Source organism: Erythrolamprus reginae, chromosome 10 (assembly GCF_031021105.1).
Source record: "Erythrolamprus reginae isolate rEryReg1 chromosome 10, rEryReg1.hap1, whole genome shotgun sequence".
NCBI classification, from domain to species: Eukaryota; Metazoa; Chordata; class Lepidosauria; order Squamata; family Dipsadidae; genus Erythrolamprus; species Erythrolamprus reginae.
The window spans coordinates 2117407-2144729 of NC_091959.1; the positions used below are offsets into that span (position 1 = coordinate 2117407).

The window sequence follows — 27323 nt, forward strand, 5'->3', positions numbered from 1 at the left end:
CACCAGCAACTGTTTCCTGTCTCCTAGCTTTGCATATTTAGACCAGGAAACAAAGGTGTAATTTTGCAAAAGGGCAAATGCTGTCCTTGAACCATTCACAAAAGCAAGTTGCAGCAGGCAGGACAAAGGAGTGTTTGGTGCATGTATAACCACAGTTTCGAGACTTCATTCCTGGCTGGTTCAATGAAGCTGGGATCGTGATATGAATAAAAGAGAATATTTTATTTATTTATCTATTTATTGGATGTGTATGCCGCCCCTCTCCGAGGACTTAAAACCCCTTTAGAACATCTTAGGTTCATTTAGAAAACAACAACTGTCGTTTCCTTAAGGATTCGCGGAGAGATGCAATTAACATCTGCCTCCACTCCAAACGAAGTCTTGCATATTAAACAGAAAACTCCTAATTGTGCATTGTTGGGTCGAGGCAAGTCTGAGATAAATTGGGCTCTAAATCATTTTCGGTTCCAGTCTGCAGAGCTAATGCTCTGATGGATGAGGCCTCTTGGATACCGGTGAACCTCGAACGGAGAGGCAAGTGGTAGAAGGAAACATAGAAGATGGACGGCAGAAAAAGACCTCCTGGTCCATCTCGTCTGCCCTTCTACTCTTTCCTGTATTTTATCTCAGGATGGATCTATGTTTATCCCAGGCCTGTTTACATTCAGTTACTGTGGATTCTTCCTTCCTTCCTTCCTTTCTTCCTCATTCCTTCCTTCTCTTTCTTTCCTTCCTTCCTTCCTTTCTTCTTTCCTTCCTTCCTTCTTTCCTTCCTCATTCATAGAAACATAGAAGATTGATGGCAGAAAAAGACCTCCTGTTTCCATCTACTCTGCCCTTATACTATTTCCTATATTTTATCTTAGGATGGATCTATGTTTATCCCAGGCAGGTTTCAATTCAGTTCCTGTGGATTGACCAACCACCTCTGCTGGAAGTTTGTTCCAAGCATCTACTCCTCTTTCAGTAAAATATTTTCTCATGTTGCTTTTGATCTTTCCCCCAACTAACCTCAGATTGTGCCCCCTTGTTCTTGGGTTCACTTTCCCATTAAAAACACTTCCCTCCTGACCCTTTAACATATTTAAATGCTTTGATCATGTCCCCCCCTTTCTTTTCTGTCCTCCAGACTATACAGATGGAGTTCATGAAGTCTTTCCTGATAAGTTTATGCTTAAGACCTTCCATCATTCTTGTAGCCCGTCTTTGGACCCGTTCAATTTTGTCAATATCTTTTTGTAGGTGAGGTCTCCAGAACTGAACACAGTCTTCCAAATGTGGTCTCACCAGCATTCTATATAGCGGGATCATAATCTCCCTCTTCCTGCTTGTGATACCTCTAGCTATGCAGCCAAGCATTCTACTTGCTTTCCCTACCGCCTGACCGCACTGCTCACCCATTTTGAGACTGGGTGAAGAGTGCGGTCACTGGAGAAGCATTTTTTTTGCAAATAGATGTGTCGTGATTACAGAAACAGGACCTGCGATTGAGACGTTTCACACACGCCAACCTTAGACTGCATCCTTATTACTTTCGTATAGAAAGCAGAAATACTTTCTTCCCGTTGGTTCATGTGAGCTGCCTTCGGATTGGACCCAAAATGGTGAATCACCACTTTGGATTCTGTCCCAACAGCTTTCAGTGGCTGTACGGCTGATGATTGATGCCCTGTCTTATTTTCTGCCTCTGCTTTGGTTTAAAGAGCGAAGTATTTCCTCGAAAACAAATTGCTTTAGCAGGCAACGTCACGTAGAAAATGAATTTTTTTTTAAAAAAAAAGCAGTATTAGGAGGGATATTTCTGTCTCCAAAAGCCAAAAAGGGAGATTAGAGGTTGATTAACCTCCTCATCTTGATCCAAAAACAGTCATCCTAGTTTAGGGAAATCTGTCGGTGACAAGCCCTGGTACAAATTAGGGTTCCCTCTTAAACCAGGGTTAAACTTGCGGGCTGCATATGGGTGGGGTATCAGGCCGTCCACCAATTAGCCTCGCGTATAGTTTGACGTTCGGTTTAAGTGTAGATAAGTTTGGAAGCAGCTTTTATCCAGATTGGGATCTAGAGGAACCCAGGCAATTGATCACCACACTAATAACGAAAATGCATGGAAGCAATTTAGTCCAGGAAAAAGCACATTTTGCAAAATCTGTTCGGCAGGAGAAAGTATCCCATTTAAGTGGAGAGTTTGCTTTGAAAGGGATATTTCACAATCTTTGAGTTGTTTTAATTCCCCTGTCTCTTGCTCTTCTTCATCAATGGTCCATATACATACATACACACAGTACATAGATAGATAGATAGATAGATAGATAGATACATACATACATACATACATACATACATACATAAATAGAATAGCATTATATAAGATCAACTACATCTTCAATGGGGATTTTAATACTCTGGTAAAGTTAGTAGAGGACTAATGAAAGCTAAGTAATTTTAGTAGTTTTAAATAAACTAGACACAAGAACAGTTTTTTTCCAAACGCCATCACTCTACTAAACAAATAATTCCCTCAACACTGTCAGACTTTCTACTAAATCTTCACTTCTATTCTACTAGTTTTTCTCATCATTCCTATCACCCATTTCCTCCCATGTTGACTGTATGACTGTAATTTGTTGCTTATATCCTAATATTTTTATTAATATTGCTTCTTCACTGCTTATTTGACCCCATGAAAATCATTAAGTGTTGTACCACATGATTCTTGACAAATGCATATTTTATTTTATGTCCATTGAGAGCATCTGCACCAAAGACAAATTCCTTATTCTATTCTAAATTGCAATGGCTATTGCCTCTCCTGTCTTATTATTTTTTTTCGAACCCTAAAATAAGCCTTTGTATATACGCAAACGCTTACCCTGTGCTTCCAACTTGATTTATTCAGATTTTCTTGGCTTTGATCTATTCTGGATAACTTCTTTTTTTTAGCTAAGTAAAGCGGTGAGCTTTTTTTTCAGACTGGCAGATCAAAGCTTTAAATTGTAATCTGAAATAATCATCAAGAATAACTGCTATTTTTTTTTTTCTGACTGAGAGTTTCAAGTATCTGGGAGATCAGAATCTGGCTGAGATCTGTGGAAAAGGAAGACGAAAGAGAAGGAAGTGAAGAACAAACCGAGGACAAGCAAAAGATTTATGACAAGCTGGGCCTTTATTACCAAGTATCAAGTCATAAAATCTGAGTTATCTAGGGAGTTGATTCAGGCAAGGATGAACCCTTGATCACTCAAGATGGTTGGAGCAAATGGGCTGCAGTCCTTTGGATAGTTTACTTATAGGTTTTAATCTGGTTTAATTCTGTTTTCAGTCTGTTCTTTTATTTTTGTATTGATATGGTTTTATTATGATGGAAGGATGGAAGGATGGATAGATAGATAGATAGATAGATAGATAGATAGACAGTCAGAAAAAAGATAAAGACATGATAGATAATGGATAGAGGATAGAACATAGTATAAGGGCAGACTAGATGGACCATGAGGTCTTTTTCTGCCATCAGACTTCTATGTTTCTATGTTTCTAACAATATTTTGAGAAGAGAGGAAAAAAAGGAGGGAGGGAAGGAGGAAGGAAATATAATAATGGTTGGATGAATGTATATGATGATGAATGGATGGATGTATATGATGATGGATGGATGGATGGATAGACAGAAAAAAATAAAGACATGATAGATGATGGATGGATGATAGAACAATATTTTGAGAAGAGAGAAAGGAGAGAAGGGAGGGAGGGAGGAAGGAAAGGAGGGAGGAAATGTAACAATGAATGGATGAATGATGATGGATGGATGAGGATGGATAGATAGATAGATAGATAGATAGATAAAGATAAAAACATGATAGATAATGGATAGATAGATAGATAGATAAAGATAAAAGCATGATAGATAATGGAAAGATAGATAGATAGATAGATAGATAGATAGATAAAGATAAAAACATGATAGATAATGGATAGAGGGTAGAACAATATTTTGAGAAGAGAGGAAGGGAAGGAGGGTAGCAGAGGAGAGGAAGGAAATATAACAATGGATGGATGAATATATATGATGATAGATGGATGAGGACAGACAGACAGACAAACAATCTTCCAATAGAGTTTAGAGTAGAGCATGGGGTTTCTTCAAGAGAACTTACACAACTGAATGCTGGGAGGGTTAAAAAATAAAAATAAATAGGTCGTCATGGTAACAAACCAAATAGAACCCCGGCATCCCCATCTCAAAGTTGAGGGAATAAAAAGAAGGCGACATGCGCAAGACCTCTAACTGTGGCTTCCTCCATAAATCTTTGGGGGAAGCTTTGAAATGTCTTCCGAGTTAAGGTTCATTAAAAAAGAGAGACCGGTTTGCATCATAAAGTGAGAAAAACCCCACACAACATAGATTCCTTTCCTGGGTCTGTGGGACCTGAATGCCCAAATCATAGGGTGGGTGGGTGTTTTGTGTTGAGGACCCCAAATAACGTTTAATTCTTTTCTCCTGACGCATTCCTTCCAAGGGGGTTTGAGGGAAAACATTGTGCTCCCCAGTGGTTCTCAGACCAAAGCAGAATAGAGGATGGGGACTTTTGGATCAGTCGAAGAATTTAAAACGAAGTTGGAGTAACGTTGAGTGATCTTTGCCAGGCCAATTCTTGAATGCAGCTCTTGCGCCTGGAATTATTATTATTATTATTATTATTATTATTATTATTATTATTATTATTTATTAGATTTGTATGCTGCCCCTCTCTGTAGACTCGGGGCGGCTCACAACACAATAAAAACAGTTCATGACAAATCTAATAATTTACAATTTAAAATATTTAAAAAAAACCATTATTAAGCAGACATACATACCTGTACAAGCATATCATACATAAATTGTATAGGCCCGGGGGAGATGTCTCAGTTCCCCCATGCCTGACGACAAAGGTGGGTTTTTAAGGAGTTTACGAAAGGCAAGGAGGGTAGGGGCAGCTCTAATCTCTGGGGGGCGCTGGTTCCAGAGAGTCCGGACCGCCACAGAGAAGGCTCTGGAATCCATGCTGCACATCAGACAGCAGACCTATAAAGCCCTACATGGCATCGGGCCAAAATACCTCTGGGACCGCCTTCTGCCGCACGAGTCCCAGCGGCCGATTAGGTCCCACAAAGTCGGCCTTCTCCGGGTCCTGTTGACTAAACAATGTTGGTTGGCGGGACCTTGCGGAAGAGCCTTCTCTGTGGTGGCTCCGACCCTGTGAAACAACTCCTCCCTACCGGTCTCCCAGAAAGCCATTAAGACCTGGCTTTTCTAGCAGGCCTGGAATTAGATTGACTGCTTTTTAGGTATGGTTCTTTTTAGGATATTATTTTATCATTTTATTAGATTACTGATTTTTTTGGTGTATTTCGATTGTATTTTATTTTTTATGTTTTATTTATCCCACCTGTTAGCCGCTCTGAATCCGCTTCAGATAAATACTATTATTATTATTATTATTATTATTATTATTATTATTATTATTATTATTGTTATTGTTATTGTTATTGTTATTGTTATTGTTATTGTTATTGTTATTGTTATTGTTATTGTTATTGTTATTATTATTATTTTGTCGGCTATAAAAAAACCTAATTGCCTGGAGGGGCCCATCTTTGGGTATACCAGGGTGATTAAAACAAACACACATACATATATATGTAAAGCCCTTCATGGCACCGGACCAGAATATCTCCGGGACCGCCTTCTGCCACACGAATCCCAGCGACCAGTTAGGTCTCACAGAGTTGGCCTTCTCCGGGTCCCGTCAACTAAACAATGTCGTTTGGTGGGACCCAGGGGAAGAGCCTTCTCTGTGGCGGCCCCGACCCTTTGGAACCAACTCCCCCCAGATATCAGAGTTGCCCCCACCCTCCTTGCCTTTCGCAAGCTCCTTAAAACCCACCTCTGTCGTCAGGCATGGGGGAACTGAGACTTTCCCTTCCCCCTAGGCTTATAACATTTATGCATGGTATGTCAGTATGTATGATTGGTTTCTTAAATTGGGGTTTTTTAAATTAACTTAAATATTAGATTTGTTTACATTGTATTATGCATTCCATCTATCACATTTAATTTTTAAATCTTCTTTCCAGACGCGTCGTTTGCTTTTAGGTCTCTTCATCTCCTTAGACATTCTTAGCCATCGAGCTCAACAAATAGTTGAGGGGCCTTTTCATTAGCCCGACTTTTCTGCAAAAACCACGTTGCTAGACTTCAGAGCAAGAGGGCCGTTGAAAGCTGCGGGCTCTGTTTGTGTGAGTCTTACAATGCAGAGTGGATAATGGATAACATCAGCTCTTGTGAAAGCTGGTCTTTGTAAAAAGGGGGAAAAAAGATACTTAATTTATAGCTTGCAACATGCGAGTACATTATTCTTTTTCGGTGATAGTAGTTTGGCCAAGATTTCCCCCCTTTTCCCCCTTCTCTGCCTGGAATTTTGCCAAATGGTCAAGAAAAAGACCACTCTCTGCTGCTGGGAGAATTGGTCTCCTGGAACTGGGAATCGTTCTCAGGAGATTTCTGTGGTTCTGACTTCCTGGAAGATTTGGGCTCCATCAGTTGGCTAAGACAAAAGCTCATTACATTATGGGTGAGTGGGCCATGTGAATCCAATGGTGGTTTGTCAAACCATGGTTCATGCTTTGGCGTAGAATTATGGAGTTGTGAAGTTGGAAGGGACTCAAAGATCATTCCATCCAATCACATTACGTTATGGGTGAATGGGTCATGTGAATCCAATGATGGTTTGTCAAACCATGGTTCATGCTTTGGCATAGAATTATGGAGTTGTGAAGTTGGAAACATAGAAACATAGAAGACTGGCGGCAGAAAAAGACCTCATGGTCCATCTAGTCTGCCCTTCTATTATTTCCTGTATTTTATCTTACAATGGATATATGTTTATCCCAGGCATGTTTAAATTCGGTTACTGTGGATTTATCTACCATGTCTGCTGGAAGTTTGTTTTAAGCATCTACTACTCTTTCAGTCAAATAATATTTTCTCATGTTGCCTTTGATCTTTCCCCCCACTAACTTCAGATTGTGTCCCCTTGTTCTTGGGTTCACTTTCCTATTAAAAACACTTCCCTCCTGGACCTTATTTAACCCTTTAACATATTTAAATGTTTCGATCATGTCCCCCCTTTCCCTTCTGTCCTCCAGACATACTATATAAAGTGTATATACACACATACACGCACAGCTCTTCTAAAATTATACACATTCAACCACATTTACTGCGATAGGAAAAACAGTCCAGAAGGAGAAAAAAGGGGAAAAAAATTCAAAATTTTTCTACCGGTTCTGCGGACCTAACCGTACCTGTAGGAGCCGGTCACTGATGTGGTGTAGCAAATACAACTACGCTCAGATGTGCTGTGTTTTCCATTCCAGGTCGCTCTGGAAATGATTATTTTCCCTCTCACACAACATCTCTGCAACACAATCTTCTCTTTTTATCTACTTTGGCTTGGGCTCTTAGTGGTTCTCCCAGGGTCTGACTATGGGATGGAGATGCTGTGGTTTTTTGTTTTTTTTTAAAAAGGCCTGGAATTAATTCCAGACCAGAGTGCATTAACCATCATTGGGCCCCAAGTCTTGGACAGCTTTGATGTTTGATACGATCTGCCCTTCCAGGGCGACAGAGAAGGCGGAGATATGTTCATGGGACAGTTGTGCAAAACAGCACAATCCTTTTCTTCCAGATCTACTTGGGGGAAACTCGGTTGCCTTTTTCTCACTCGGGTAGATTTGCCAAGCATCAGAACCAAGTTAATCTGCTGTGAAGGGCTCAGATTGATAAAGTCTGAGTAACAGTTTAGAGCAGTGGTGGAAGGCTGATCGTCATCACGGTACGATCACAGCAGAAGGGAGAGAGGAAACCACAGAACATCTCAACACAAAAGGAGAAGGAATGGATGTTGCAGCGGCTTAGTTAAAGGGTTGAACCAGGGCTGGAGAGACTCAAATTCAGATCTACCTCCAACTTAGAAGGTCACCACTGATAGAATAGACTGGGCTGAGCTGGGCTAGGCTAGAGTAGACTAGACTAGAATAATAGAATAGAAGTCGACTAGACTGGGATAGAATAGAATAGAACAGAACAGAACAGAACAGAATTCTTTATTGGCCAAGTGTGATTGGACACACAAGGAATTTGTCTTTGGTGCAGACGCTCTTAGTGCACATAAAAGAAAAATATACATTTATTTATTTGTTTGTTTGTTTGTTTGTTTGTTTGTTTGTTTGTTTATTGATTTGATTTGATTTGATTTGATTTGTATGCCGCTCCTCTCCGGAGACTCGGGGCGGCTAACAGCAATCATAAAACAGTGTACAATAATAATCCAATACTAAAAACGATTAAAAACCCATTAATATAAAAACCAAACATACATACAGACATACCATGCATAAAATTGTAAAAGCCCAGGGGGAAAGGGAATCTCAATTCCCCCATGCCTGGCGGCAGAAGTGGGTTTTAAGGAGCTTACGAAAGGCAAGGAGGCTGGGCGCAATTCTAATCTCTGGAGGGAGTTGGTTCCAGAGGGCCGGGGCCGCCACAGAGAAGGCTCTTCCCCTGGGTTTGTCAGAGGAAACGTGGTTTAGTCTTTTGGACCAAAGTCAGGCTGTGTGAGTTAACATCCCTTCCTTCTTTTTCCTTGCATGCAAAGAGCCAATCTGAGCAAACGCATTGAGCTTATTACCATCAGGGACTTTCAACATTTTTGGACTTTGCAAGGCGTTTTAATTTGGGAGGCCTTGCTAAACGCTTGCTGCCCTTTCCTCCTCGTGGCAACCCTGCTGGATTCTATATTTTCACGATTTTGCAATTGCCCAAGATCTGAAAGTTTCCTCTGGGCAAGAGACAAGCATCACGTTTGATGAATTAACTCGGGCCCAGCTGTGCCCCCCCCCGCCCCATGCCTGCTAATATAATTCTGCTTTTGGGTTATTCTCATTAGAGTGAGAGATGCATTTCTTCAGAATCTTACCAGCGGCCAACCTGATTAAATAAAATAAAAAATAATAACAATAAAAGCCAAATCTTGTGAGCCCAACTTGGAAAGGAGGAGAAGGAGAGCGGGAAATCATTGTTTTTTGTGAAGTACGGACTTCTAGCAATTCATTAGAAGATTGGAGGAGAATGCTGGCAATGGGATCCAAGCAATGTTTAAACTTTTATTTATGCTCCTTCAGCAAATTCAACTGCTCTCATCTCGCTTTCTCAAGTGTGGGGAGGATGTATTTGGCTGCCCCCTCCCATTAAACTTGTTTGACCAAAGAATTCAAGTTCCCCCTTCGAACAGCTATGTAGAGATGTACATAAGGGGCGAGTACAAGTGCCCTAGAGTGCCTTCCGTCCCCTGTCCTATTGCTCTCCTATATTTCCTACACCTTTCTTCTATTCCTATATCTCTTCTTCTATTCTTCATTGATATGTTCTATTCCGTATACCTTCTTTTCTATTCTTTCTTAGATATATTTTACTATGAGTATCTCCTCTATAACCTTCATCATGTATTTTACTATGTGTATATAGATATATACCCACTAAAACCCTCATTGTGTATTGGACTAAACAAACAAACAAACAAACAAACAAACAAACAAACAAACAAACAAATAAATAAATAATAAATCATGCACACTGAGACATGATAGAAACATAAAAACATGGAAGACTGATGGCAGAAAAAGACCTCCTGGTCCATCTAGTCTGCCCTTATACTATTTCCTGTATTTTTATCTTAGGAATGGATCTATGTTTATCCAGGGCATGCTGGAAGTTTGTTCCAAGCATCTACGACTCTTTCTGTCAAATAATATTTTCTCACGTTGCTTCTGATCTTTTCCCACAACTAACCTCCGATCGTGGACCCCCTTGTTCCTTGTCTTCACTTTCCTATTAAAAACACTTCCCTCCTGGACCTTATTTAACCCTTTAACATATTTAAATGTTTCGATCATATCCCCCCTTTCCCTCTGTCCTCCAGACTACACAGATTGAGTTCATGAAGTCTTTCCTGATAGGTTTTATGCTGAAGGACCTTCCACCATTTTCGTAGCCCGTCTTTGGACCCCTTCAATTTGATCCATATCTTTTTGTAGGTGAGGTCTCCAGAACTGACCACAGTATTTCTTTCAAGCAATGCTTTGTCCAGGTTGGAAAAATCTCTCTGGGCTGATCAGATCAAACTCTATTTTATAACCATTGTTTTGTGTGTACAAATATAAAACATTAATTCTTCACTTAACCAAGTTACAATGTACATAGTTAATATGCGACACACAGTATACAAATAAAAGCGACACACAGTATACAAATAAAATAATCCTGGATGCCTAAAATAAACAGAAGAATATCTTGATTAGTTTTTGCCCTAGACAAACAGAAGGATTTTAGTTACCTTAAGTAGGCGGAAGATTAAATGAATAATCTCTCACTCTTGCTTTTTCTCTCTCTTTCTCTCTCTCTTTCTCTCTCTCTCTCAGCCAAAAGTTGTGAGACCGAAACCTGAGCTTCCTTCTTCGCGGCACACTTGACCGTGGGTTGAAAAACACTGCTCTATAGTGTTGTTTTGAGGGTAGGAGTTGAAACAATTTGTGACCAGGATATGGACACAAAAATATTTTCACGGCTCTCTTTTTGACTCATGCACTCTATAGCAGTGTTTCCCAACCTTGACAACTAGAAAATATTTGGACTTCAACTCCCAGAATTCCCCAGCCAGCGAATGCTGGCTGGGGAATTCTGGGAGTTGAAGTCCAGATATATTCAAGTTGTCAAGGTTGGGAAACATTGTTCTACAGGTCCTCAATGGAAGGCAGGTTGGTAGCAATTGTTTCCTCTACAGTTCTGATTATCCTTTTTTTTTTTTGCCCCATAGAAGGCAAAGCCAGAAGCAGCCTATTGTTGTAACTAAAGGGGGGGGGGGAGAATTAGCCTTGATTGCATTTTATTTCCGTGCAGTTAAATGAAAACAAATGCTGGTTAAAGTGGCTCTTCTCTGTGGTTTGAATAATTTCCCTCCCGCTGAAAAATTACAGCCGAGCCCTACGGTTTTTAGCGAGGCCTAGGAGCTGCCTATGAAACCTGGGAGGTTTGTAATTTTAGCTGGTTTTCCTATGAGTCCCCGGCAACAATAACAGCCCCACCTGTTAGTGGGGCTCGCTAGGTCTCCATTGTTTCATGGAGACATGTTACAGCCTGCGTGGGTTAATTGTACTCCTGTCGTTGCAAAGCATTGGGAACTGAGCATTGCAAAGACAAGACGCTTTGATCTGCTTCGCTTTTTAGCTTGAGCGATGTCGATTAAGGGCCAGAGTTGGGGATTATCGAGAAAGGATGCTTCTTCAAGCTAATTCAGCAGCACCAAAGTCAAAGCTTTGTGGCCTCTTGATGGTTTTCCAAATATTGTAGGAAACCTTCTTCTTTGTCATGCTAATTCAGGAGGCTGCCTGCTTGCCTGCTGTAATTTAATTTAATTTAATTTAATTTAATTTAATTTAATTTAATTTAATTTAATTTAATTTAATTTAATTTAATTTAATTTAATTTAATTTAATTTAATTTAATTTAATTTAATTTAATTTAATTTAATTTAATTTAATTTAATTTAATTTAATTTAATTTAATTTAATTTAATTTAATTTAATTTAATTTAATTTAATTTAATTTAATTTAATTTAATTTAATTTAATTTAATTTAATTTAATTTAATTTAATTTAATTTAATTTAATTTAATTTAATTTAATTTAATTTAATTTAATTTAATTTAATTTAATTTAATTTAATTTAATTTAATTTAATTTAATTTAATTTAATTTAATTTAATTTAATTTAATTCAATTCAATTCAATTCAATTCAATTCAATTCAATTCAATTCAATTCAATTCAATTCAATTCAATTCAATTCAATTCAATTCAACTCAACTCAACTCAACTCAACTCAACTCAACTCAACTCAACTCAACTCAACTCAACTCAACTCAACTCAACTCAACTCAACTCAACTCAACTCAACTCAACTCAACTCAACTCAACACAACACAACTCAACAACTCAACTCAACTCAACTCAACTCAACTCAACTCAACTCAACTCAACCTCACCTCACCTCACCTCACCTCACCTAACCTAACCTAAACTAACCTAATAATTTAATTTAATTATTCTTATATGCTGACCAATCCTATGGGACTAGGGCAGCTTACAACAATAAAATAATACAGTACAATATTACAATCAAATATTAAATCATAAAAACAATAAAACTCCCATTAACAACAACAACAACAACAGAGTTGGAAGGGACCCTGGAGGTCTTCTAGTCCAGCCCCCTGCTTAGGCAGGAAACCCTGCACCACTTCAGACAGATGGTTATCCAACATCTGCTTAAAAACTTTCAGAGTTGGAGCATTCACAACTTCTGGAGGCAACATCTGTTCCACTGATCAACCGTTCTGACTGTCAGGAACTTTCTCCTTAGTTCTAAGTTGCTTCTCTCCTTGTTTAGTTTCCACCCATTGCTTCTTGTTCTACCCTCAGTTGCTTTGGAGAATAGCTTGACTCCCTCTTCTTTGTGGCAGCCCCTGAGATCCTGGAAGACTGCTATCATGTTAAACTAATGATAAAAACCCCTAGCTAAACTAAACAATCATACACACATACATAGCAAGCGAATCACAGTTCAGCCATGGCCCCCTTATGGCCCCCAGGCCTACTGGCAAAGCCAGGTCTTCATGGACTTTCGGAAGGACAGTAGGATGGGAGCATTGGTGGTGGTGGAGATAGTTGCTTCCAAAGAGCTGGGGAGGCCACAAAGAAGGCCCTTCCCCAGGGGTCCGCCGACCTGCATTGCTTAGTTGATGGGACCCGGAGACGGCTGACCCTATGGGATCTAATTGGTCTCTGAGAGCTATGCGGCAGCAGATGGTCCCTAAATAGTTTGGCCCTAAGCCATGTAGAGCTTTATTGATCAAATTGAAGGGGTCCAAAGACGGGCTACAAAAATAGTGGAAGGTCTTAAGCATAAAACTGATCAGGAAAGACTTCATGAACTCCATCTGTAAAGTCTGGAGGACAGAAGGGAAAGGGGGGACATGATCGAAACATTTAAATACATCAAAGAGTTAAAGGTCCAGGAGGGAAGTGTTTTTAATAGGAAAGTGAACCCGAGAACAAGGGGGCACAACCTGAGGTTAGTTGGGGGAAAGATCAGAAGCAACATGAGAAAATATTATTTGACTGAGTAGCAGATGCTTGGAACAAACTTCCAGCAGAGGTGGTTGGTGAATCCACAGGAACTGAATTCAAACATGCCTGGGATAACCATAAATCCATCCTAAGATAAAATACAGGAAATAGTATAAGGGAAGACTGGATGGACCAGGAGGTCTTCTATGTTTCCATGAATGAGGAAGGAAGGGAGGAAGGAAAGAAGGAAGGAAGGAAAGAAAGAAAGTGAAGGAAAGAAGGAAGAGAAGGAATGAGGAAGAAAGGAAGGAAAGAAGGAAGGAAGAAAAGAAAGAGAAGGAAGGAAGGAAGGAAGGAAGGAAGGAAGGGAAAGAAGAAGGAAGAATCCACAGGAACTGAATTGAAACCTGCCTGGGATAAACATAGATCCATCCTAAGATAAAATACAGGAAATAGTATAAGGGAAGACTGGATGGACCAGGAGGTCTTCTATGTTTCCATGAATGAGGAAGGAAGGGAGGAAGGAAAGAAGGAAGGAAGGAAAGAAAGAAAGTGAAGGAAAGAAGGAAGAGAAGGAATGAGGAAGAAAGGAAGGAAAGAAGGAAGGAAGAAAAGAAAGAGAAGGAAGGAAGGAAGGAAGGAAGGAAGGAAGGAAGGAAGGGAAAGAAGAAGGAAGAATCCACAGGAACTTAATTTAAACATGCCTGGGATAACCATAAATCCATCCTAAGATAAAATACAGGAAATAGTATAAGGGCAGACTGAATGGACCAGGAGGTCTTTTTCTGACATCAATCTTCTATGTTTGTGTGTTTCTATAAGTGATAAATTTCTGGTTTCTTCTGGGGAGAGACTTGCAAGGCAGGCGTGATAAATCTTCTTCCCAAATGAGAGCCTGGAATGTTCTCCTCCACGGGGCGTATACCTGAGAATATCTTTTCTCTTCTCTTTGTTTTTTCCTCCGTTCAGCCATGATGTCACGGGAGAGGTGCCTTCACCTGGGGCAAAACACTCCCCCCCCCATCTGATCTGTAAATCTTTCAGAGCAGATGAAACGTTGCTCGGGGAGGTAAACCGAGGCCACCTTGGCACCCTGCGTTTTCTAAGAGCTTCTCTGCATTTCTCTTTTTCTCTATTGTGCCGTTCTCTGGAAAGGTGAGCGCTTACTTCAGCAGACAAAGGAGAGGATTTGGGGTTTTAAGGTTGGATTTCAGCAGATTTTTGTTGGGTGAGTGTAAGAAATACTGCAAAGTATTTCTTTCCCCCCCCCCCCCGTTTCAACTCTCTTTTATTTCCTTTTTTTAAAAAAAAATTATATTCATACATACACAAACATAACAAGGGCAAACAAAATGAAAAACATAAAACATAAAACATTCCCTGCACATTCAGAATTTTAATCGGAGAGTTATCCATTTTTTTAATAAGAATATAAAAACATAAGAAGAGCCCTGCTGAATCAGGCCATTAAGTGCATCGAGTCCAGCATTCTGTGTCACACAGTAGACCCCCAGTTGTCCAGGGGGATCTTGAGCAGGAAGAGAAGGCAAGACCCTCCCTTTCCCTTGACCCCCAACAAGTGGGACCCAAGGGAAACCCAACCAACATAGAAACATAGAAACATAGAAGACTGGCGGCAGAAAAAGACCTCGTGGTCCATCTGTCTTCTATGTTTCTATGTTTCTATGTTGGTTGGGTTTCCCTTGGGTCCCATTTGTTGGGGGTCAAGGAAAAGGGAGGGTCTTGCCTTCTCTTCCTGCTCAAGATCCCCATGGACAACTGGGGGTCTACTTTGGGGGGCTACTATCTGACACAGCATGCTGGGCTCTTCTTATTTATTTATTTATTTATTGGATTTGTATGCCGCCCCTCTCCGCAGACTTATGTTCTTATTAAAACATAGAAGTGGCACATGGACATCCATTTCAATAACCACCTATAATACACTTGGTATCCATGAATCTGTCTAATCCTGCTTGAAGCTCGCCATACTAACAGCTGTCACGACCTCTTCTGGAAGGGAATTCCATCAACCAGAGACCCTCTGGGTGAAGAAATATTTCCCTTGATGTGTCCTCACTTTCTTACCTGTGAGCTTTAGGGAGGGCCGCCTCGTCCTAGTATTGTGTGATAGAGAAAAGAATTTTTCTCTATCCACCTTTTCTATCCCATGCAGGATTTTATACACTTCGATCAAGTCACCCCTTAAATGTCGTCTTTCAAGGCCGAAGAAACCAAGGTTAAATGAGGACCCAGATGGTTGGGGGCAAGAGGCTGATTCTGTAAACTGCTTAGAGAGGGCTGTAAAAGCACTAGGAAGCGGTCTATAAGTCTAAATGCTATTGCTACTTTAACTATTGTGGGCCTCCTGGAAGATAGCATGAAACTCCCAAAGAAATCGACCAATGGAAGGCAACCTTTGAGTTTTCCATGCAAAAAATTACAGTGAGACATTCTTGATTCTTTCCTTGTGGATTTTTTCATAGTCTTCCTTTGGGAACCAAGTTTTTGCCTTTGGGGAAATGGTGTGTTTGTGAGTGAAATCTTGGCTCCATTTTCCTCTGAAGATTTGTTTACATTGATCTGTTGGCACGAGATGGTGCATCTGCTTGTCCTGGTCACTTTAGTCGCAACCACCTAATAAAACTACATTGATACGGAAGGCTTATCGCGAGGAATAAATACAAAGAACAGACTGAGTGAAATTGAGCAAGCGACTGGGTGGGATTCACTTCCTTCCCATAAACTGTGGGGAAAGTTTATATAAATATAAATGCACGAATGTGACACTTCGATGTACACACGCCCAATTTGTGGAGAACCTCACAACTGCGTGGACTCGTGGAGGCCCCCAGTGGAAATTTAGTGAAAGGAAGAGGACTTTTGTGCAAGGTTCCCCCTTCTCTCTTTAGAGAACTTTGCCCTCCTTTCATTTAATTTCTCTTGTCCCATTAGTTCAGTTAGTTTAGTTTTATTGGATTTATATGCCGCCCCTCTCCGAAAACTCGGGGCGGCTAACAGCAATCATAAACAATATACAGTAATAATCCAATACTAAAAGCAAATTTAAAAACCCCTTAATATAAAAAACCAAACATACCTACAAACATACCATGTATAAAATTGTAAAGGCCTAGGGGGAAAGAGGATCTCAGTTCCCCCATGCCTGGTGCCAGAGGTGGGTTTTAAGTAGCTTGAAAAAGGCAAGGAGGGTGGGGGGCAATTCTAATCTCTGGGGGGAGTTGGTTCCAGAGGGCCGGGGCTGCCACAGAGAAGGCTCTTCCCCTGGGTCCCGCCAAGCGGCATTGTTTAGTTGACGGGACCCGGAGAAGACCCACTCTGTGGGACCTAACTGGTCACTGGGATTCGTGCGGCAGAAGGCGGTCCCTGAGATAATCTGGTCCGGTGCCATGAAGGGCTTTATAGGTCATAACCAACACTTTGAATTTTGACCGTAAACTGATCGGCAACCAATGCAGACTGCGGAGTGTTGGTGTAATATGGGCATACCTGGGGAAGCCCATGATAGCTCTCACAGCTGCATTCTGCACGATCTGAAGTTTCCGAACACTTTTCAAAGGTAGTCCCATGTAGAGAGCATTACAGTAGTCGAGCCTCGAGGTGATGAGGGCATGAGTGACTGTGAGCAGTGACTCCCGGTCCAAATAGGGTCGCAACTGGTGCACCAGGCGAACCTGGGCAAACGCCCCCCTTGCCACAGCTGAAAGATGTTTCTCTAATGTGAGCTGTGGATCGAGAAGGACGCCCAAGTTGCGGACCCTCTCTGAGGGGGTCAATGATTCTCCCCCCAGGGTAATGGACGGACAGATGGAATTGTCCTTGGGAGGCAAGACCCACAGCCACTCCGTCTCCATTGGCTTCACATGGTCTTCTACATAACCTCAGTATATTCCTTTAGACAAAATCAAATAATTTATGTTGGGAATTTCTGGTTCTTTAAAGGTAACTCCACAATCCAACATTTTCTTAATCACCATGTTCTCTGTCTGGGGTTTTTCCACCCCTGTGCGAAGGCTAGTCTAGTGGCCGTTAATACATGTATTATAAGATAATCATTTGTTCTTGTACGTTGCCCTCTGACAATCCCTAATAGATAAATTTCTGGCTTTAATTCTACTTCATGGGGCAGCGATGAGGAGGCTTACCTTAGAATTACAGACCGGTCGAAAGAAAAAATTCTTTACTGCGTGGGAAAAATTCTATAATTGACTCGAAATGATTGAATGAATGAATGAAATATAAAAATAAAAACAAGCAAGAGCAATTGTAAATACTAATACTAATGGAAATTATTATTGTGATGGATTAATCATCATTTATGCCTAGAATTTTTCATGCTAATGCTACAGATATGTAAAATGCACAGATGCTTGTGTGTTTGGTTATTGTCCTTTTTGGTTTTGTATTTTTTTAAAAAAAAAAATCAATAAAATGTTTTTTTTAAAGAAAGATAACTCCAAATTAGCTACCCGAGGCATATTTCAAAATGATGGAAAAGAGGAAGGAAAAAGAGGGGTGGATTTACAGCCTGAAGACCCAAAGGAACAAATTGGGGGTAGATTCCCCTGGAGAATAGTATTCATTTATTTGATAATTTTAGATGGCCACCTGTGTCACTGATTGTGACTCTGGATGGTGCACAACCAACAGTTAAAAACAACATCAAAGCAGCTAAAACCTACTTGGTCACACATCGTTCAATATCAACTGAATGAGACATAATCGATTGATCAATCAATATAAAGATCCTGGTCTCCTGGAAATAAAGAGAAGAGGATGGGCAGCAGGAAGATGGATGGACTTAGTGATGATGGGAGCATCACTATTTAGAAGACTTGAAGGACCTGATTAGTAATAATAGATAATCATGGAGGAAGAAGGTTTTAAAAAGACTATAATATTAAGAGAAAGCAAAGATATCATGTTCCTAACCAAGGCATACTGGGTTCTATAATAATTATTTATTTATTTATTTATTTATTTATTTATTTATTTATTTATTATTTATTTATTTATTCATTCATTCATTCATTCATTCATTCATTCATTCATTCATCCATTTATTTATTTATTTATTTATTTATTTATTTATTTATTTATTTATTTATTTATTTATTTATTTATTTATTTATTTATTTATTTATTTATTTATTTATTATTTGGATTTGTATGCCACCCCTCTCCGAAGACTCGGGGCGGCTCACAACAAGTGAAACAAATCATAATAATCCAATTAATTAAAATATTTAAAGATTTAAAAAAAAAACCCATATACTAACAGACACACACACAAGCATACCATGTATAAATTAAACGTGCCCAGGGGGAGATGTTTAATTTCCCCATGCCTGACAGCAAAGGTGGGTTTTAAGGAGTTTACGGAAGGCAGGAAGAGTAGGGGTAGTTCTAATCTCCAGGGGGAGTTGGTTCCAGAGAGCTGGTGCCGCCACAGAGAAGGCTCTTCCCCTGGGGCCCGCCAACCGACATTGTTTAGTTGACGGGACCCGGAGAAGGCCGACTCTGTGGGACCTAATCGGTCGCTGGGATTCGTGCGCCAGGAGGCGGTCTCGGAGATATTCTGGTCCGATGCCATGAAGGGCTTTAAAGGTCATAACCAACACTTTGAATTGTGACCGGAAATTGATCGGCAGCCAATGCAGACTGCGGAGTGATGGTGAAACATGGGCATACCTAGGTAAGCCCATGACTGCTCTCGCAGCTGCATTCTGCACGATCTGAAGTTTCCGAACACTTTTCAAAGGTAGCCCCATGTAGAGAGCATTACAGTAGTCGAGCCTCGAGGTGATGAGGGCATGAGTGACTGTGAGCAATGAGTCCCGGTCCAGATAGGGCCACAACTGGTGCACTAATAACAGAGTTGGAAGGGACCTTGGAGGTCTTCTAGTCCAATCCTCTGCTTGGGCAGAAAACCCTACACTACTTCAGACCAATGGTTATCCAACATCTTCTTAAAAACTTTCAGTGTTGGAACATTCACAACTTCCGGAGGCAAGCTGTTCCTCTGGTTCATTGTTTTAACTGTCAGGAAATTTTCCCTTAGTTCTAAGTTACTTCTCTCCTTGTTTAGTTTCCATCCATTGCTTCTTGTTCTATCCTTGGGTATATGCGGTGTAACCTCTGGTGGTAGCATTGTCCCTGAATCCCACTAACACAATGAGATTCTTGTGTATCTTCTCAGTAGGAAGTCTGATTTCATCTAGAAGGTTTTATTCTAGATTGCCCAAGATGGCAATTTATTAGTGCAAAATGCTTGCAAAGGGCTGAAAATAATTTCGGGACAGCACTAAAAAGAGGAAAATTTGTCAGAGGTACAAATTAAGGCGAAGGATCTCTTTGAGCAAAGATGGCCTAATAAGGACAAAATATCTAAAATTCCATGATATTAAAATCCAGGCAAAGCCAGGACAATTCCTCGGACTGAAATAAGTAATTTTAGTTACATGTTTGGTTAAAGCATCCATTTAATGTCTATTTTATTTGAGGAATGCTCTTAAAAGCAGTAAACAAATGATATGTTACTGGCTCATTCCCATAAACTCTTAATAATCTTTTTTTGGGGTACTTTTTATGTGGTATGTATTTGGAATGAGTGATGGGTTAAGAGTAGACACTTGTCAAAAGCCTGAACAAATTCAGGAAGACTTTCCCAAACTCAGTGGAGATTTATGCGATCCGAGGAGAAACAAGAGTACGCAGGGCAGATAAATTAAGCCAAAGAGATTAGAAAGGATCAGTGATTTATGAAACATGATTCAGTATTCAACAGATTGGAGACAAAAAATATGAGAATTTCTTGGCTCGGAATTTTCCTAAAGAAGAGGATGAGGCTCTTAAAAGGGTAGTTTAACCTGTTTTTAAAGTTGGAAGGGACCTTGGAGGTCTTCTAGTCCAACCCCCTGTTCAAGCAGGAGACCTTATTCTATTTTATACAAATGGTTGTCCAATTCTTTCTTGAAAACTTCAAGTGTTGGAGCATCCACAACTTCTGAAGACAAAGCCATTCCACTGATTAATTCTTCTTGCTGTCAGAAATTTCTCCTTAATTTTAGGTTGCTTCTCTCCTTGTTTAGTTTCCACCCATTGTCCTGCCTTCTGGTGCTTTGGAGAATACCTTGACCCTTTTTCTTCCTGTTGTGGTTAGCTCTGGCCCAGCTCCTGCCCCAAGGAATGTGCAGGTGGATGTGGGGGAAACATCCACATGCCACAGGCCTGTTTTGCTCCCGATAGAATCTGCCGACGAAGCCTCCTCTGACCAAGGAAGCGTGAGTGACAGGGAAGAGGGGAGTTTGGTAGACAGCCCAGGAGGAGATCAATCATCTGTATCATCCCTGGATTCTGAACAAGAATTAATGACATATCCACACATGTGTAGAGTGATGCATAGGAGACAACAACTGAAGGATTATTACAAGAGAAAATGAGGCCACCTGTGGTTGGGTGGGGCTGCTGTAATTAGTGCTACAGATAAAAGTGCAGCTTGGTGTTTTAGCCTCATGGCAGTTTATCTGATTCATTGTTTCGTCAAGGGGTTTTTGTGCTGTTCAAGATTGTGTGTGGACTCTCTGGACTTCAGAATTGGACTCAATTTCCCAGTTATTGGGTGAGCAATTGGATTGCATTTAACCTGTGCCTTGTGTGTACCAGAAAATCCCTTTGACATTTAAAAAGGGAGCTGTTTCTGTTTTTCTGTTTATAAAAACTTCTGGGTTTTCCTTTTATCGTGTGGTGTGTGTCTTCCTGGACTAATTACCCTGTAATTACGGGTGGTTGAAACATGCCGGCAGAACACTTCCTGGCAGCCCCTCAAATATTGAAAGACTGTTATAATGTCACCCTAATCCTTCTTTTCATTAAACTAGACCTACCCAGTCCCTGCAACCGTTGTTCATATGAGTAGCTTGAGCAATGTCTTTCGTCTTGTTAGGATTCCTTTATTCCATGGTGGAACGTGGCCCAACCCCTCTTGATGTGAGGGAGAAGGTCCTTGGGGGTCATTGGTTGTCATGTTGAAGTAGACATTTCAAGAAAAACTGTCCTTGAAGAGATTGTAAACAGATATGGAAGAGTGTGCTTTTAAAATTAAAACTGCCTCATTAAATTGAGAGCATCAGGATGGAGTTTTAGGAACAGATAACGCTCATTTTTCATGGTTGCTTCAAAGGTTGTGAAATTCATCCTGCCCGGGTTTCTGTCCAAGAGAAGTTGGATTAGCTGCCAAAAGCGAATTTAGTGTGGTGAGAATAGGCGTCTTCTTCATTGCACATGCTAAAATCCATCTCAAGATATCTCAAAACTACATTTGGGAGAAATCAAAACCGCCCTGAATACGATGATAGGTTTTGGGGTTAGGGTAATATGGGCTTTCCAAGGAATCTCCTACATTAAACTTTATATCTTGCAAAGAAATTGATTACAAAACAGAAAACTTGCGCATTAGAAAGGAGACACACATGTGCTAGCAGAAATCTAACACATGGACGCAAGGCTAGAAGGTTATGGACCCGAAGCCGCCCCGAGTTTTCGGAGAGGGGCGGCATACAAATCCAAATAAATAAATAAATAAATAAATAAATAAATAAATAAATAAATAAATAAATAAATAAATAAATAAATAAATAAATAAATAAATAAATAAATAAATAAATAAATAAATAAATAAATAAATAAATAAATAAATAAATAAATAAATAAATAAATAAATAAATAAATAAATAAATAAATAAATAAATAAATAAATAAATAAATAAATAAATAAATAAATAAATAAATAAATAAATAAATAAATAAATAAATAAATAAATAAATAAATAAATAAATAAATAAATAAATAAATAAATAAATAAATAAATAAATAAATAAATAAATAAATGGGAAAAAGAAATAGAACCAAGCAAAATCAAGCAAGCTTTCTGCCGCATGAATCCGAGCGACCGGTTAGGTCCCACAGAGTTGGCCTTCTCCGGGTCCCGTCAACTAAACAATGTTGTTTGGCGGGACCCAGGGGAAGAGCCTTCTCTGTGGCGGCCCCAGCCCTTTGGAACCAACTCCCCCCAGATATCAGAGTTGCCCCCACCCTCCTAGCCTTTCGCAAGCTCCTTAAAACCCACCTCTGTCATCAGGCATGGGGGAATTGACACTTTCCCTCCCCCTAGGCTTATAAAATTTATGCATGGTATGCTAGTATGTATGATTGGTTTCTAAATTGGGGTTTTTTAAATTAACTTAAATATTAGATTTGTTTACATTGTATTATTATTGCTGTGAGCCGCCCCGAGTCTGTGGAGAGGGGAGGCATACAAATCTAATAAATAAATAAATAAATAAATAATAAAATCAGATGTCCATATCTTTTAAACAACTCTTAGGTGTTTTGCATTTGGCAGTAGTCGATTTAAAATTGGTAGTATGGGATTGCAAAAGGGTTTAATCTCTTGGATTAAATTCAAATCCTGGCCATGATATTGGACTGTGAAGAAATCTGCTAAATTGAAACCCTTTTTAATTTAAATACATCCACTTTGACTGGCATGGTTGCGATGCAGAGAGTTGATTCCATTTGAGGATCTGATGGGACTTTATTTGGTCCAATATCCCACCTGAACCCTTGCACAAACCCTGTCCCCAGACACTTACTTCCTGGTACAAACACTTCACTCTGCTGCTGATACGGCTGGCACAATTAAACAAGAGAGGGTCCGCAACTTGGGCGTCCTCCTCAATCCACAGCTCACATTAGAGAAACATCTTTCGGCTGTGGCGAGGGGGGCGTTTGCCCAGGTTCGCCTGGTGCACCAGCTGCGACCCTATTTGGACCGGGACTCACTGCTCACAGTCACTCATGCCCTCATCACCTCGAGGCTCGACTACTGTAACGCTCTCTACATGGGGCGACCTTTGAAAAGTGTTCAGAAACTTCAGATCGTGCAGAATGCAGCTGCGAGAGCAATCATGGGCTTTCCCAAATATGCCCATGTTACACCAACACTCCGCAGTCTGCATTGGTTGCCGATCAGTTTCCGGACACAATTCAAAGTGTTGGTTATGACCTATAAAGCCCTTCATGGCACCGGACCAGATTATCTCAGGGACCGCCTTCTGCTGCACGAATCCCAGCGACCAGTTAGGTCCCACAGAGTTGGCCTTCTCCGGGTCACGTCAACTAAACAATGTCGTTTGGCGGGACCCAGGGGAAGAGCCTTCTCTGTGGCGGCCCCGGCCCTCTGGAACCAACTCCCCCCAGAGATTAGAATTGCACCCACCCTCCTCGCTTTTCATAAGCTTCTTAAAACCGACCTCTGCCGCCAGGCATGGGGGAATTGAGATACTCTTTCCCCCTAGGCCTTTACAATTTTATGCATGGTATGTCTGTATATATGTTTAGTTTTACAATAGGGGGGTTTAACTGTTTATATTGGATTGTCATATGCTGTTTACTACTGTTGTTAGCCGCCCCGAGTCTAGGGAGAGAGGCGGCATACAAATCCAATCCAATCCAATCCAATCAAATATTATTTATTACATTTGTATGCCGCCCCTCTCTGAAGACTCAGGGCGGCTAACAACAGCTGGCACAATTAAACAATGTTTAGAAGATTTGGGAAAACACTCGTGTTTTCCATAATGTCCTACTTTGACCCTTTCCGCCTTCATTTCAGTAAAGGGCAGTCAGAAATGTGAACTCAACTGCAGAGCGGTCGGCTATCGCTTCTACGTGAGGCAGGCGGAGAAAGTTATTGACGGGACGCCATGCGATCAAAACGGAACCTCCATCTGTGTGTCGGGGCAATGTAAGGTAAGAAGAATCTCAACCTCCAGCTTGACATAGCCCAAAACGAGAGAAAAACCCCAGGAATGCAAATAAACTGCTAAAAATAAATAAAGGGAACACTAAAACAACACAATATAACTCCAAGTAAATCAAACTTCTGTGAAATTCAAACTGTCCACTTAGGAAGCAACACTGATGGACAATCAATTTCACCTGCTGTTGTGCACATTCAATGAGAATATTTCATTCATTCAGATCTAGGATATATTCTTCGAGGGTTCCCTTTATTTTTTTGAGCAGTATATTTCATTGTACATGTCTTTGGACTTCTTTTTATAGATGAACACAAATCTTTCTTCTGTAAGTCTAGGTTTCTCTTCTTGTCCACATCTGGAGAGGGTCAGGCGTATTCTTGGAAGTTGTTTTTAGTGTCTGAAAGCATAGTTGGAGCTATCTTTCTAGATGGGAGATACAGTTGGGTTTCGGATTATTTATTAAGGGATCTTTTGATATGAGGCTGAAGGCCAGGAGACTCTTGATGTGTTGATCCGAAATGGATTGTCAATCAGTGTTGCCTCCTAAATGGACAGTTTGATTTCACACCAAGTTTGATTTACTTGGAGTTAAATTCTGTTGTTTAAGTGTTCCCTTTATTTTTTTGAGCAGTGTAATTGAATATCATATGTTTCCTTTTGCAAAGGTGTATTTGCTATCTATTTATATTATATGTATTTTTGTCTTCTGGTATGGCTCCGTGTGCTACCTGTGGCATACATGCGATAGGTTTGCCATCATGGCCGTGGACTTTGTTGGCTTTGGTTTTTTCCTTTTAAAAAAGGAAGGGTTCACTTCTAATCCAAGACTCATCTTCCCCTTCTTCAACCATGACCTGGGCGATTGAGAATCTCCATAGACCATTGATTGGTTTTCAGATTTATGGCATTTTCAGTTGAGTAGACAAGTCAACTAAACAATGTCGCTTGGTGGGACCCAGGGGAAGAGCCTTCTCTGTGGTGGCCCTGGCCCTCTGGAATCAACTCCCCCCAGAGATTAGAATTGCCCCCACCCTCCTTGCCTTTCGCAAGCTTCTTAAAACCCACCTCTGCCGCCAGGCATGGGGGAACCGAGATACTCTTTCCCCCTAGGCCTTTACAATTTTATGCATGGTATGTCTGTATGTATGTTTGGTTTTATAATAAGGGTTTTTAACTGTTTTAATATTGGATTGTTATATGCTGTTTTGTTACTGTTGTTAGCCGCCCTGAGTCTACGGAGAGGGGCGGCATACAAATCCAATAAATAAATAAATAAATAAATAAGTAAGTAAGTAAGTAAGTAAGTAAGTAAGTAAGTAAGTAAGTAAGTAAGTAAGTAAGTAAGGAAGGAAAGAAAGAAAGAAAGAAAGAAAGAAAGAAAGAAAGAAAGAAAGAAAGAAAGAAAGAAAGAGCTGGACAGAAAGTTGACCTATGGTCTACTCTTGCATTGTAATTTCTTATATTTCTATTATTGAAAGGGGCACGTTGCCAGATAAAAAAGAAAAATAATAAGACAGTGCAGAATGATATCAGGAAGTCTTTCTTAACCTCGGCAGCTGGGAGATGGATGGACTTCAACTCCCAGAATCCCCCAGAATGGGAAGTCTGGGATTTGAAGTCCACCTGTCTTCCAGCACTCAAGGTTGAGAAAAAGAGCTATAAGGGACTACTGAGAGCAAAGTGACTTGGCAAACAAGCTTAATCTCTTTATTTAGGCATAAATCTCTTTCGCTTGCAATTTGGTTTCCTTGGGGCCCAATTCACAGAGATCACAAAGAAGGAAACTTATATTTTGGGCTTGGCGGATTCTGAAAATTGTTGAGGAGATTTAAGATCCAAAAAAGCCTCTACAGTTGTTAACCTGATCCTACGCAGCTTCTGCTCAGGCAACCTCACTCTACTCACAAGAGCCTACAAAACTTTTGCCAGACCCATCCTAGACTACTGCTCATCTGTCTGGAACCCATACCACATCTCAGACATCAACACCCTTGAAAATGTCCAAAGATATTTCACCAGAAGAGCCCTTCACTCCTCCACTCGAGACAGAATATCCTACGAAAATAGACTAACAATCCTGGGCCTTGATAGCCTAGAACTGCGGCGCCTAAAACACGATTTGAGTATTGCCCACAAGATCATATGCTGCAACGTCCTACCAGTCAATGACTACTTCAGCTTCAACCGCAATAACACAAGAGCACGCAACAGATTCAAACTTAATACGAACCGCGCCAAACGTGACTGTAAAAAATATGATTTCAACAATCGAGTTGTCGAAGCGTGGAACTCATTACCGGACTCAATTGTGTCAACCCCTAACCCCCAACACTTCTCCCTTGGACTCTCCACGATTGACCTCTCCAGGTTCCTAAGAGGCCAGTAAGGGGCATACATAAGTGCACTGGTGTGCCTTTCGTCCCCTGTCCAATTGTCTTTCCTTTCTCTCACTTATCATATATATTCTCTTCCTTTCATATATCCTCTCCTCTAAGTTCACTTTCACCCTCTTTTATATTATCACATGTCTATCTTTCTTCCTATGTATTTGTGCATTGGACAAATGAATAAATAAATAAAAATAAATAGGCCTTCAGTGCCATCTGCTGGGTGATTTGTCAAAGTCCCATTTATGAAACCAAGGATAACCGGACGGAAGAGGAGTAAGAAATAATGAGCAACAAATAAGAAAACCATTGACCTAGACTTAATTGGGGTTAATTCATCCACTGATGAGGCAGGCTAAAATGGACATTTCTTATTAGGAAAACGAGGAGGAGGAGTGTAGCATAATTATACACAAAATTGTGCAGACACTTTGTTGCTGAACCACATGGTGGCGCCAAACTCACAATAATGCAGCGATACGGACTTTGAAATTTCACCAGGGGAAAAGCCGCCCCCTCCTTTAGAAACCCGACTCTCGTTCTGTATCCCTGATCAGCATCCTCACCCCACAATTATCTACATGACTTCTCTTGCTAGTGTTAGTGGCCTGGGTGATTCCTTAATTAAGCTGTTCTGTATTGTTTGTCTGAGTCAGTAGTTTAGAACAGTGTTTCCCAACCTTGACAACTTGAAGATATCTGGACTTCAACTCCCAGAATTCCCCAGCCAGCGAATGCTGGCTGGGGAATTCTGGGAGTTGAAGTCCAGATATCTTCAAGTTGCCAAGGTTGGGAAACACTGGTTTAGAAACCTAGAAACCTAGAAGATTGACGGCAGAAAAAGACCTCCTGGTCCATCCAGTCTGC

The 27323-nt window shown here is 40.4% G+C and overlaps 2 protein-coding genes across 2 annotated transcripts in view; both read left to right on the plus strand.

Annotated features, from left to right (window-relative positions):
- MTMR10 (myotubularin related protein 10) overlaps window positions 1-27323 on the plus strand; it is a 780230-nt gene that overhangs the window by 603646 nt on the left and 149261 nt on the right. The gene's annotated exons all lie outside the window — the stretch shown is intronic.
- Window positions 1-27323, plus strand: part of THSD4 (thrombospondin type 1 domain containing 4) — a 169437-nt gene that overhangs the window by 61869 nt on the left and 80245 nt on the right. Inside the window, exon 7 of the mRNA XM_070762735.1 lies at window positions 23922-24058. Within this exon, the coding sequence (XP_070618836.1) occupies window positions 23922-24058 (137 nt within the window). The remainder of the gene's footprint in view (window positions 1-23921; window positions 24059-27323) is intronic.